At 39.8% G+C, this 14,674-nt stretch overlaps 1 protein-coding gene across 2 annotated transcripts in view; it reads left to right on the top strand.

The window, feature by feature from the left end:
* LOC124171008 (glycine receptor subunit alpha-2-like) overlaps nucleotides 1-7,947 on the top strand; it is a 96,522-nt gene extending 88,575 nt beyond the window's left edge. For both annotated transcript variants that reach the window (XM_046550132.1, XM_046550131.1), the window contains exon 11: nucleotides 5,504-7,947. In XM_046550132.1, coding sequence (XP_046406088.1) covers nucleotides 5,504-5,707 — 204 coding nt within the window. In that variant the 3' untranslated portion in view covers nucleotides 5,708-7,947. The remainder of the gene's footprint in view (nucleotides 1-5,503) is intronic.
* Nucleotides 7,948-14,674: the final 6,727 nt, after the last annotated feature.

Genomic DNA, 14,674 nt, shown 5'->3' with positions numbered 1-14,674 from the left:
GCATAACACACCCAAACAGTCGAGCACCCCTCCACAATCACCTGACCTCAATCCGATAGAACACCTGTAAAGTATTCTGGAGATACAAATAAAGTAAAGGCAAATACAAAATATGAAAGACCTCAAGATTGCCTTGTTAGAAGAATGAGAATAATACCCCCTGTTGTCACATCAAAATTGGTCCATTCAATTTCAAATCGCCTTCAGGCAGTCCTGAAAACCAAAAGGAATGCCACAAAATACTAATTATTTCGTAAATTGTATCTTACGACTTCATTTAATATGAAAAATTCAGGTGTCCGAATACTTTTTGCGCGACACATTTGAAGTTACTTTTTTATTTTGTTTGAAGTTACGAAAGTTTATTATTTGTTGCTGTTGCTGCAGTGCATACATAAATAAATATCGTCTATAGAACACACTGAGAATCATTTCAAGCCGAAGACAAGCGCAACACAAAGAAAATTAAAATTTTAGCTGGAAACAAGAGCTGTCCGAATACTTTTTGCACCCACTGTACTTCAGTGGTAACTTTCTTTTGAAATACTGAAAGCCCTTTAAGAATCAAACCCTCAGTTGATTATCTGATCAATTTGTAATTAAGATTATGAAAGCAAGCTCATTACGAACCCCTTATTTGTACGCGTAATATGCTCTGGCGTCGCTAGAAAACAAAAATTATCGCTAAAAGTAAGGCTCTTTCGGCGACATTGGCTTCATAAGGACGTCTTCTGTGATGCGTCTCCCCGTGGCTAGTCACGCTTCCGTTTGCGTTCGTTTCGAGCAAAGTGAGGACGGATCACAACCGCTCAGCTGTTTGATGATGATTCATTTGTTGAAAACTAAAACAGCCATCTTGAAAGTTTCTGGAATGAATAGAGTTGACCGATGCCATTTGCCTAATTGCTTTCATTTGGAATGATGTACCTCATAAGTTTTCCGAGATGCAAATTTTCTATGTTTGAGATCGAAGCAACAGTTGAAAAAATGTACTCTATTAACTCTAATAGTTAACAACTAGGTGGCACAATCTTCGAACAAATAACAAGTTACATATAGGTTGAACAAATACATCCAGTCGAGCGGGAGTATTGAGTCCCGTGTACCTGACACCGTGTATCTCCTCCTTGCCTACCCTGTGTCATCCAACTCTCCAAGTCGTGCTCCACGGCTCATTGAAATATCCTCGACAGCGAGAACATCTGGGACTGATATTTGTGCTGAGCGGAAGCGCAGGAATGTGCCGAGGCGTCAGCTGAAAATGAATGTTCCGGAAGTGCGACGACACTCGTTGTTAGTGGCTGTAGACCGGTGAAGAGTGCTCACTCTTCCCTGCATTTAATGAGTGGGAATAATGTTTTCAGCCTTGATTTGAATGCTACCACTGCACCAAATTGTGGGAGCAGCCTTGATATAGATAGGGCAGAGCACACATGGAACGAACGTGCCCGTTGATCTACTGAGCTGGGACGCGGGAAGCAGGTGAGTTAAGTTGGCAATCTTTACAGGAGCCTAGTGCAAAGTATAGGCTAAATTTACTTTATGAATTGGGAGAGTAGATTTTCTCACGTGATGTGAAAAATATCCTTCGTTTACCGCAGCATCATAGCGATAGATTCCCAGTTCGCCGAAATTAGTCGCGGCGCTCGCCGGGACGGCTAATTGCTTGATTTTCTTTTTCCATTTATTTATTTTTTGGTTCTGAATTTTCACCATATTTTTTTCTTTACTTTATCAATTCACTATTGAGTATTTTTTGACCTTTATTTGCTCGCGGTAAACCCTTTGCGTGACTTTAGCCTTTCAAGAACGCATAGATTAATTTCTTACCGAAATTTAGCTTTCTACGTAAGTGTACAGGCCATATAAGTAGTATACGGTCGCATGGAGCGACGCTTAGCGGAAGCTCACACTACTCCCATCAATATGTACTTTCTACTTATATTGTTGAATATTTTTATGCCCATTTAGTCTGCAAGGTGGAAACCGGTTGCATGTTGGCGATAGGTCACGCCCTACCAATTACCCTAGATGTGGCTTGCGGGGTATTATGCAGATGTAGAAACTACTTCAACCACGGCCTGATGGAGTGACATCGAATGCTCACGAGGCACTCGTTCATCCTTTGAGTGTTTCACTCACGGCGTATTTCTACGCATCGCTACCGAACCAGTCATTTTGACATTTCACCATTAGAACCATGATGTGAACGATTTGAAAATTCCGCGTGTGGAACTTTTTGAAGCGCCAATGTAACTGGGCGCGTGATGCGGTTGTGAGTGGTCGCGTGGGCCGATGGTCCGTGGCTGAATGCGAGTGGCTGAGCGAGTCCCTCCCAGGATAATCTCGTTGTATCAATCCCTCATATACTGGAAAATTATCTCATCTGGATCGTGGGAAACATGGACAACCTGGGATATTAAGGGGGCTGAAATCGTTATGCTTATGCGGATTGGCCCAAGATCAGTGATGTGTTACATCTACATACTACTATGTACTCCAAAAGCCACCGCAATGGGTGTATGGTGGGAGGTGTTCGGACGCCAGCCGTTAGAATAAATGCGCGCTTAAGAGTAATTTTTAATGAGTTTAACCTAGCATTGATCAAATTCCATAATTTTTCAGGGGAGGAAAAAATTTCTATAACTCAACGTTCGGCAAAATATTTTTCTTATTTTATTGTTTATGTCGAGCCTGAACATTTTATGAGGTTCTATCGCGATGTTCTCCGAGTCGCAGGTGGCTAATATCTTCGCCCTGACAGCAGAAAGCCGCAAATGTTGTTTTCGGGCCCACTAAAATTAAATAATAAACAACATCATCTTTGGAATCAGACAGACGGTATGGATCAACGTAAGAATCTTTCATAACTTTTCGAGGTTAGACTACTGAGGCCGGGTTTACTAGGGGGAGACTTTGCTACCCTGCGCCTCAAGAGGGGCTGGAGTATCCAAGTTATCGAAGGACAGGGGTGATGATGAGCGTGACATCGCTCATTGCTCATCGTCGATGGATTAGGCCCTAGGAGTGGACAATTGTGGCAGGAGTGGACAATTGTTCGTCCTCGAGGGCCGCACCGTATACAATCATTGTATTCATCAGTTAACATTAATTTAAAAAAATATATACAAATTGCATGATAAAAATTAAACAATAGTGGTAGTTCTATTCTACTTATTTATTTGGTTGATTTTATATTTGTTAGATTTCTAGCTGCTTGTGCATTTAATGATATAATCAGTTTAATGAGACAAGTGTACCCTGTCACTTTTTTGAAGTGAAAACTTCTTATGTCGCGTTGAGCACTTTTGTAGATGGGTAAAAGACATTGGACTCGCTGCACTGCTACTACACGTATGTATAATTATGTTTATTCTGTATATACACAGTATACTCGCTATATATACAGTACTTGTGGAGGGGTACAAACCATTGGACTCCAATCACCGTCACCATCACCGCTACTAAATATATGTGTAATTGTATATTCTGTACATACACTTTTGTGGATGGGTGAAAGTGGAAACTTCTTATGTCGTATTGAGCAGTTTGTAGATGGGTAAAAGATATTGGACTCGCGTCACCGTCACCGCTACTACATATATGTATAATTGTGTATGTCCTGTATATACACAGTATACTCGCTATATACACAGTACTTGTGGAGGGGTACAAACTATTAGACTCGCATCACCGTCACCAGTCCATACTCGTACAGGTGAGGGTACTCGATACAAGAATAGTGAAGGTTAGTACAATATAACTCAATTTCTTTTAACACGTTCAATTTGAGTAGCTTATTCGAATGTTGTGCCATAAAATTAATTTATAAATGTGGAGTGTTTACAATTATGTATTATAGAAATATAAAAAAGGAAACACGTGGGGAATTATTTTTTTCATCGGTAGTGTGTACATATACATATAGACAGCTGCCTCGTGAACTGCGCATGCGCGCCTTCCATGCTTTCAAATCCAGATACACAGAACAAATGATGAGCGGTAAATTCAAAATGTACGTTTTTATTGGAATTTTGTTATATTGTTAATTTGTATTACGACACAGAAAAATTTGTATTATGCGGTAAATTTGAAATATTTAAAAAATACATTTGTTAATTTTGTTAAATTTACGCGATAAATTAAAAAATGATTTAATTGTAATTTTTCCTTACATTCAAAAATGCTCACGTTATTTCAAGTTTTCACTTCTGTCGGCACTCCCGGAGTGCAGCTTTTCCTTAAATTCTGAGTCGGGCCATCACAAACTCTGTGGAGGGTCGCATTTGGCCCGCGGGTCACAATTTTCCCACCTCTGGATCAGCGGATTACTTGATCTGTGATATTTTCATCTCAGCCTTGGCTGAACGCTCAGAGGACAGAAATCGCTCTTTCCTATCGTTCGTCGTCATAAGTCGATAATCGTGAGAATTCGTTCGACGCCACTCTCCACATCGCTTTCCTATCCAATGACAATGTCATACGTGCACATTCCTCCTCTATTGCTTCCTTGATAACGTGTCCTATGTAACTCATTCGGGGCCGTCCTTACCTTTCCCATTTGCCCGTCGACGATTGCCTTCTTCAGCAGTGGCGGCTCGTGAGTCGAATTCTGGGAGGGGCACACTCCACCGGGGGGTTAACATTTTTGAATATTTTGTGTATTTTAATGAGTTTTTCAGGCAATCTAGAGACTATTAATGCACAAAACAATCACTGACACTAAAATACTAACAATCACTAACTCGATTAACTACAACTAGGCCTATTCACATTAAAACAATTTACACATAATGAGTCAACTGGTCACCAAAACAAGGTATTCTGCAACACTGCACCACCAAGATTATACGTCCGCAGGGCGGCGCGGCGATGTCAACTCACTAGATGCGCATGCTCGGACGGCGTCCCAAGACTTCCATAAGGCTCAAGCTTAGACGCGTCATAGCACCAGCAGCCCCCACCACTACTACTCTCCATATAACTGCATGGTGATGGATTGGGACGTTCTGGCCAGCGCCCCGCGGCTACAAATGCGAACTCCTCGCGCTATTTTTCCATGTTTTTCCTACATTGTCGATGCATGCGATTGAAAAAACACCTTGGTTAATAGATGCATAATTATAATTGAATGGGTATTTAATTTTTTTTTCCTTTTTCAAATCTTTGGGAGGGGCGGCGTCCTGGAGTCCTTTCGGGCAAGCTGCCACTGTTCTTCAGGCCATCACGCCTCATGATTTGGCCGATCAAGTTGCCCCGTCCACGTCTTAGGGTGTTTAGAACACTTCTCTTTTCCCCGCTCTCCGCAGCACTCGCAGAAATGCTTAAAATTTTGCGTCCTTGTCAGGAGCGCCGTGCGCTGCTGAGCGAAGAGTCGGGAAACGAAAATTGCGAGCTTAGTATTTCTGAAGGGAGTTTGTTGACGGGGCCGATGGTTTATTTCTGGTGAGCTGAGTGTGCCTCTTCCCCCTCTTGCCCTGACTCGCCGTTTGCTTGTCCTCAGGAGCTGGAGCCGAGGTCTTGGGCGGGCCGTAACCGGGCGGCCACCCTGGCGGGCAGTCCAGTGCGCCCCACGCCCACGCAGCCGCAGTACGACACCTTCTGCCACGGACGCGAGACGGCCCTCTACATCGACAAAGTGTCTCGCTTCTTCTTCCCCTTCTCATTCTTCATCCTCAACGTCGTGTACTGGTCAACATTCCTTTAATGGCACAATGTGGGTCGCAGGTGTAACCTGTGTTTACCACTCTTAGGAATTAGAGCTCGGAAATGGGTGGGAAGCATAGCAGTTCTGATTTCACGCGTTCATTCAATTTGTCCAATCACTCATGACGGCCACTCACAAATACTTTCCATTTTCGGCGCCCAAGAGTGGCTCTGCGAAATGAACATTTTTTGGCATTGATGAGATATGCCGAAGCTGTGTTTAAGACTATGTGCATCCATGGGTGTGGGACTTTACACTTAGATCGGATTTGTGAGCCCCTCGGTGGGCAGTGGGAGAGAAGTTTTGGAGTTGACGGCGCTGTGGATTGCGGACATTTTCTGTCGGAGCAAGACCATAGCTATAGATTCTGGGGGAATCAGATCAGAGGGGGGCTTAGGAGGGGAAAATGTATTTCGGTGAGGTTATCTCTGAAGACTCCAATCTAATTTTGGGGGGGAGGGGGCTCCATCGACCCTCCTCTCGCTGCGGCCTAGTGACACTGTCATGTCTTTCACACAGTGGTGTTGGGGATTTGAGAAGGGACATGTGGACAAGGGACTCTTGCAATGGATTGGCGCAGGATCACCGCGCAAGCGCATGTATTGCGCTGAACGCGTGCAAACTCTGAGCGATTCCACGAACGCACCTTTTGAGCGATGCGATGCTAATCGGCTTGAAGAGAACTTTGTCAATGTATGTGCAGAGGGCTGATGATTTGGGAACGTGATTTCGGAACATCAATCGGGCCTATTTCTCTGTTTCCAAACGCTATATCTCTAGAATGGAGCGATTAGTACTTAGGAGTAAACGTTGAGCGTGTTCGACTATTGTTCATGTTAGACGAAGAATGGACAGGATTGTTTCAGTATTATCCTTGTTTTTGTTAAGAAATATCTTTTTTATTTGCCATTGTGCTACTTTCCTCGAAATGTCTTACAGCATTTCCACATGGCAGAGACGCCATACTGTAATGTATTTTCAATTAAACTAAAATTACTAGCATTATATTAATAATTAGAGTATCTCTTTTGATTTTGTCGCCGGGAATATCAGATTACACTCCGGTCGAGGCGCCTGAGTGTCACCTCTTTGTGCTATTTGCTGCGTGTGTCAGAGGAAGAAAAACTAGATTTCATTGAAATAATTTGAATTTCTTTTTGAACATAGGATGGCATGGGGACTCTGTAATGTCTGGCAATACATTTTGCGTGTTTAAATGCCTTAGCATGCAGCACGAAGAGAAGTAGCCATTGCGTGCAGCGTCACACCATCGTGAATTATCACACGTGAGTGCCCTCTCCAGGCTTAGATCCAGTTTAAAGCTCAGATTAATGATGTTGATAATAATTGCTAAATGTTTACCGTGTGGTTAACCTATCTACTGGATAACTAAACGCTCGCTGTACTTAAATTAAAAATTATATTAGTACTTAAATTAAGTAGTACTAAAGGGCTATGATGATGTAATTCACGTATCAACGAATTGACTAATTTATATTCAGGGTTCTTCGTTATTGTTTTTTATTTCGGTAATGATTTCTAACTTTCTCTGGTGGAGTTTTCGACAAAAATGAACACTCACCAGAAAGTGATGAGTTTTCCCTCATAATCCTGGAAATTGTTATTTTCAATTACTGCACGTTTTATTTGGTAATCACCTCCATTTCCAAAAAAATTGAATGCGTTCGTAGTAACATTTAACAAAGGAAACTCGTCAGTAAGTGGCAGTGCTGACTGTCAATATGAGAACCCATGTGAAGCACAAGAGTTAAATCATCACTACCGCAGGCCATGTTTCCAGTTCACCTATTTTTTTCATGCAAATATAATCATCACATGATTTATTTAGTTTTTCATGACAGATTATTTTTGAAAAAAGCACCAATTCCAAGAAAAACAAGGGAGAGGGTGATTCGCTCGCAGTGCGGACTTTTTAATCGTATTAAATATCCATAACAAATGATAAGGTAAAAGAATTATGTTCCCAAATTCCTTTAATGGCTCACTGCCATATTTAATTAGCTCTATAGGTCACTAAAAATATTTGGCAAACAGTTTAGTCTACGTATTCAATTATATAGCACAGAAATTACATTTTTGCTTAAAATGTCCAATTAATTTTTATATCCATATCTTGTGGATGTCCATGCGGTTTTCATTTCGAGTCTGACTTGAATTGAAATCAGCTGGGGATGTCATTTTTGTAACAATACATAAATAAAAGTATTTTATTTGTTTCAGTTGTGGTTCTGTCTTTCTGTTGGAATCCTGAATTTGTGTATACAAAATAATCCCAATATTGTGAAGCATTACCTCGTCGATTCCTACTGCAGTAAACTTGGGTTAATTCCGCCACCGCATACGGCCGCAGCCACGTACTTGGAACAAACCTTTGAGAGCACACGGTGAGAAATTATCTCGAGTGTTCTCCGGGTAATTGGGAGAAAGGTGAAAGAAATTCGGAACTACTAATTAGACAGAATTAATTATAATTAAACAGAACTATTTTGGTGTACCCATCGGTGATATTTGCTCAATATGTACAAGGAGATTTGCCATTTTTTAAAATAGGATTTTGTGGATTTCTCCTCTTCAACTCCTGAGCAAATAGCCCGTTTCTTTGTCTCTGTTTATGCGAATGCTTAAGTCGTCTCTCACATTGTGCTGAATGAAAGTGACCGTAGCGGTCCATTATCTCAGATAAGTAATCAAAAGCTACAACATTCCACTCCACACGAATTATTTATTGCAGTTAACTTGTTTCACTGCTCTGCAGCATTATCAGGACTGAATACATTTCTACTTTAATAAATAATTAATATTGACCTGAATTTTGCAAAGTTGAATTACTTTTCTGTGATTATTGTGACTGAACAGACGTATCCAAGCATGGAAGTTTAGAAAAATATTGATCTTTTTTATCTTATCTCAGAATTTTGTTACAACATCTACAGATAATAGGGTGGTTTCCTCATATTTTTTATTGCCTAAATCTAAATATAATTACTCCTGGAGTTCGTATTTTACGCTTTTAGATTTTTTAATGGCGATATCTATTTTTCGCGATTAAATGAAAAGTGAAAAATTTCAAGCGCGTGAAAACCCCGTGTGACGTAATTCTGGTTCCCGCTGTCGCCGTGTGAGGTAACCTTGGGGCGAGGCTTTGAGCGCTGATACGATGCAGGCTGCTAGCAGGTAGCAGAGTACCCTGCTAGCTGGTAGCGCTTGGCTTAAATAAGGATTATTAATACCCTATTAAACGAAGAAAACTTTCCGACCATACGCAATTTTAATAGGTGATTATTAAGAGATGTTTCCCTAAGCTCTGTGCCTCATGCATGCATTGGTAATCTCAGACGATGTAAAACTCCTATCCTATCGTATAGAAACTAGATCCCTGTGACGTCACGTGGAGTGGGATCGCATGGGCGCCAATCTTGCCTTTTTCAAATGAGGTTAAAATTGGCCATTAACATTCGTCTTAACTGGGTTTTCTAAAACCAAATAACTTGTATGCCATGACTACACTAATGGTGGGTAACGAATCGCAATCAATGCCTTTCGCTTTCTTTGATGAAGGAAACCACCCTATTTTGGAATCCTTTGTAATTACGGATGAGCAAACAGATTGCAGAACAATAATGCATATTTTCTTCAGTTACCCCTCTCGGTTACATTTCATCGTCCATATATACATTTTTTATGGAATGCTTCTGATAAACCGCTTAGCTGGGGCAAAGTCTACTGCTCCAATTGTGTCCCCGCCTGAGGACCTCGCCTTGTCTGAAGTGCAGCGAAAACTGTGTCACGGGTGAGCTTTGAAGAAGGAACAGAAAATTATCTGAGCATATTGATACTCGACGCAACTTCTCTTGCGTGGAACCGAAGGTTACTTGGGTGGCTGTTGCTGAAGATGACACGATTGCGGTCACTTCCTGTAGCTAACATGCCGATGACCAATCTACTAGCTCAGAGGTAAGTTTTTTTTAACCTGCAGTAGGCTTTTCTCCAAGAAAGGATGAGAGCAAATGACATTTGGTGTTGCTCATAAATGCTCATGCCTTTCTACACTTAGGTTATACATATCGCTATTTTGATATATTTATGAAATTTTAATTTTTTTCCTCTTCTTATCCTATGATGTTCTATGCAATAAGAATTTTTGTTTTCTTATTGCATCAAAGAATGTTTTAATTTCTTCATCCTCTGTAAATGAACGTTGCATTCCCATTTGAGTACTCGATATTTATTGTTTGACGAGGGGTTCTATGGGAAAAGGTACTTCCAAGCCTCAGTGTCGCCTTAATGAAGGCGTATTTTTAAAAATTGTATCCTCATCTCTTTTGAGTTTTTACTCATGCCTCACTAGGCCGGCGCTTATATATCAAAGATGATCCGATTTAAGTATTTACGGTCTCAAAATGTGCGGATTGGTGAGGAAAAAAAGAAATATATAAAATTTCCAGGTTCGTTCGTCGTCAGATAGCCGTGCTTGAGGCACCTAAAGGGCCTAAATGCAGTTGTTTTGAATGTGAGTTTTTCGACCCGGATAAAACGTTTTCAAGGGGAAACATGATATTTTGTAGCCCTTAAGACAAAAATTTCAACCTTTTTGTCGTATCTCGATTCCTTTATGCCAAAATGCTGCCTCAAAGACGCCCGCTTCCCTGCCACCAGCCGTGGATGCTCCCTCCATCGCTTGCATGCTTTCAGACTGCATTCAGAGTGAGTGATAATGACAAGCAGGTGACAATATGATTCATTCATCACTGCAATTTTCTTAAAAAGTACACTTTGAGTGAAAAAGAAGAGGAAAACTAAGATTTTCACTAGGTCAATACGTTGAAACAACTGTATGAGATCTCCTTCTCTTTTCCCCGGAGGCCCATGAAATATAATGTTTACCTTTGAAAATGTTTTATCCGGGTCGAAAAACTCAACATTAAAAATAATTGCAATTAGGCTCTTCAGGTGTTTCAGGCACGGCTATCCGACGTTGCGCGAACCTGGAATTTTATGCATTTCATTTTTTCCTCACCAATTCGCACATTTTGTAACAAAAATCGGATCATTTTTGAAAAACAAGCGCCGGTCTAATGCCACACTGTCCTTCGGCTTTCGCAACAAAAGACCTCTTGAATGAAATATTATTCACTGATTAGGAATTTTGAAATGGAATAATAATGCCAAGGAGCACTGATTTTTGTATTTACTTGAGTCAAGTAGTTGATAGTTCTTATTTGTTCAGCTTCACGATTAAAGTTTTTGGTATTATGTCTGTGCATGGTAAAAGGGATTATTGGTGATAGAGGTCATTTCCCGCATATATTTAATCTGGCCAGTCATATGTTAACATTTTCTCATTTTATTCTTGAAGCATTTTTTGTAATTGTGTCTGGTTGGGACTGCTATGTCCTTTAATTACATATTCCTTTTTTATTTATCAACAAAGATTATAACTGATTCATTTCATGGAACATTGTTGTCTATTTTTATGCCCCTGTCGCAATATATTCTGTAGATTTTCGTTTCTATTCCTGGCTGCGGAGAATATGTATTATATGGAGCCAGGTCCGTTAAAATGGATTCTAATTGGCCCATTTTTAATGTACGATTTTTGCGGCTTGTTCGTGTCTATTTTTATACTCAATTTGGGCCAGTGTACGGTATAATGACTAATATTTTTGTATGGCTCCAGAGGTTGAATTACAGCGCCAACATCTGTCTGTTTTCATCGTTGGATCTTTCATGATGTATTAACAACAGTAATTCATTTGATTTACCTTCAATTTTCATTGTATACTCATCTGTTTCCGGGCAGAAGCCTGCTTGGGTCAGCCAAGCGAGCGACGCCCAACTTCACGGCGACGACGCGAACCGAACGTCCTCTTGAACATATGCCTTACCGGGGGGAGGGGATTCGGGGGTCCTTCCCCGGAACATTTGAGCAAACTGCATGCCCGGAAATAGATTTTGACGCTATTCTAGCTCTTAAACACAAATCAATGTAAATGAAAAAGAGCGATTACGTAAGAAAAATATGGTAAAAGAGAGAATTTCACAGCTAATAAAATTTAATAGTGTATTATGGTTTTTTTATCTATTATTTCATGAATTTGTTCTTTGAAACTGCGCTAAAATCTAACATACCTCTTAATTACCCTCTTCTAATAACTCTTTCGAAAAAGCATCAGGTTCTATTTTATTTTCTGACACCTTCATTTTATTTTTATGTAATACTTTTACACTGAGTATGTTGTAAATAAAGCAACTTACAAAAACGAAGAATTTAGTAATAGCAAAAAACCTTTGGTTCAAGCAATCTGAGCATAATTTTTTATTCCACCTTTCAAATCCGCTTCACGAGAGGTGCGAGCGTTGTACCCTAAGTTCGGGGTCGTCGGCGATCACCCACTTGGCCAGACCCCATTGGAAATTTCTTATTCGTCTTACAGAAATTCTTATAAAATTCTACAAGAAATTCGTAAGACTTATAGAATTCTATAAGTCTTACAAATTTCTTAAAGGATTGTATAAGTATTGCAGAAACTCTCAGAGGATTTTATAATTCTTACTGAAATTCTTGTAAGAACTCTGTATTTCTTATAGAATCCTATGAGTGTGTTGCGCGGGTCGCATGCATTTCAGGTTTTTATCCAGCAGGCGTGTAAGTCACCATAGCTTATGTAGGCAATTAATAATTCTTTAAGGAATTCTTATAAGATTTATTTTGGAATTTATGAATAACTCTTTGGTTAGTAGTGTTCTGCTAAGTTTCTGGCGTTTTCAGCAGATATTTGACACATATGGTCCCAAGATGCTGGGGCTTCTTTTTATGAGACTTGTTAGTATATATATATCCCTGAGAGCACACGAAAAATTGCAGACTTAAAAAAATCTGTCTATGTCGAGTCTACAGGTTACCTAACCGATGGAAGTTTGATGTAGGCCATGAAATAAACACGAAATATAGTATTATTGCATACGTTGCAGGATACTGTTCAGATGGGAACCTTGTTTGGTTATTTGGTTTCTAGGCATTGCTTTTATATGTTAATCATTCACTACATGTTTGTGGTAGCAGTTGAATGAAATAAGTCGTGTGCTTATAACAAAAACGGCATTTACCTATTTTGGTAAGTCTTACAAAACTGGCATCCCCACAATCATGTTGCCTAAAACAAACATTTTCGTGGAATTTTTAACTCTTCATCATTAATTTACATAGATACGACATATATTTGTACATATCTCGTATATTTTTTCAGATTGTGGCAAATCTAATGTAATTGGAAGTTTTAATGAAAACAGTGCTTCAATGGACAAAAAGAGTGATTCAGTGGTCTTTAAAGAGAATGAGGATGAATTTCTAAGTGTAAACCTAAAACATGTGCAGAATTATTATTTCATGGAAAATAGATCAACTATTATTCTCATTCAGTGTTTTTGTGATTCCTATTGATTTCCCTAAATCTTGCACTTATTGTTAATCATATTCTACGTGTATGCATCAATTTCTTTGATCAGTTAGTACTGAAGACCGTATCGTCTTGGCTTTCTCATGAACGCATTAATCTATTTAATTTTGGAATTATGTAACCCGCACCAAGGCTATGATTAGCAATAGAATTATAACATCGATTCTAACCGTAACCAAGTGACGTTATACTTTAGACAGAATATAATAGACAGATAGTTTATGATGATGTTTACAATTGAACATTTTTAAAGAGCAGTTAGCTGTTAATAAAAGTTTAAGTTGCTCGTAAGAGGAGCATTCGAAAACTATCTGACGCTAAATACGCGAATAAAATCAGACACTGAGTTGATAAATATTAATTCTGGCTTATACTACAAGTGGACAGCAGATGCTCCCTGCACACGTTAAACCGATGTAAGGCCCGGGACAGAGATTGCTTGAAATTACTACAACATGCTGCACAAACCATATGATACCAAACTAAGCTTTCATATAATCTAAACGCCCGGTAAACAGTATTTTCTACCTGAATGGCCCTTACTATTCGCCGTGAGCAGACATTTCGAACTATAGTAGAACTTGGTTATAACGTCATCAAAGGGACCAGAAGATTTTTAACGTTATATCCGAGTGACGTTATAAAAAAAGCAGCCTTAAATCTGAGGGACACCACAACTTGACATTGCACAAACAAAACACAACTAACGACGTATAAAACAACTGTCAACATACGCGATGCTCACACGGAGGTAGGTAGTGATGTGACTGATGATCTACCGTAACTAACGAAACAAACAATACAACACAGTGTGCCTGTGTCAGTGACCTTGTAGAATGTAGGGGTGGGAAGGGATAAGACCCAGGTATGCGGCACAGCCCCCGCTCCCTCCAGACACCAATTAAAAGAGTTGAATCCCGTCACCTGCTCAACTTCCAGCTTGTGACCTGTTTTTGCTTTTGATGTTTCTACACATGGTTTCTATGAACTTTGGGACATCATACTACCACTACCACTTTTGCAACCTAAGAACCGTAAAATTTTTGACGCTATACCCGAGCGTCGCAATATTTGTTGACGATATAAACGGGTTTTCGTACGACATAAAATTTTGGCTGGTCTGTATAAAATGTGACGTTAAAGCCGAGTTGACGTTACAGCCGATACCGTTGTAACCAAGTTCCACTGTATTCTTTTTACTGAACAGGTTCAAAGTGAACGGTTCTTCAAAATTAACTGTTGAACCCACCTCTATGATCTTGGCAAATAAAAGGATTGAGTGCGGAGACTATCTTCTTAGCTCCAATTGATTTCAATTGATTGGCGACCACACGACAGCGGCTCCTGAACACATCATAACTCTCTCTCGAAAGGCCTCGAGAAAATATCACTTGTTTCATTTTATTCACAGTACTTACACCTCAAAGTACAGAAAATGTCCTCTAATAATGAAGCACATCATTGTGTGTGCTTATAATTCAAACAGAGA

Source organism: Ischnura elegans, chromosome X, assembly GCF_921293095.1.
Source record: "Ischnura elegans chromosome X, ioIscEleg1.1, whole genome shotgun sequence".
Classification (NCBI taxonomy): Eukaryota; Metazoa; Arthropoda; class Insecta; order Odonata; family Coenagrionidae; genus Ischnura; species Ischnura elegans.
Note: the sequence above shows the minus strand (reverse complement) of the source record. Positions and strands in the feature narration are given on the sequence as shown.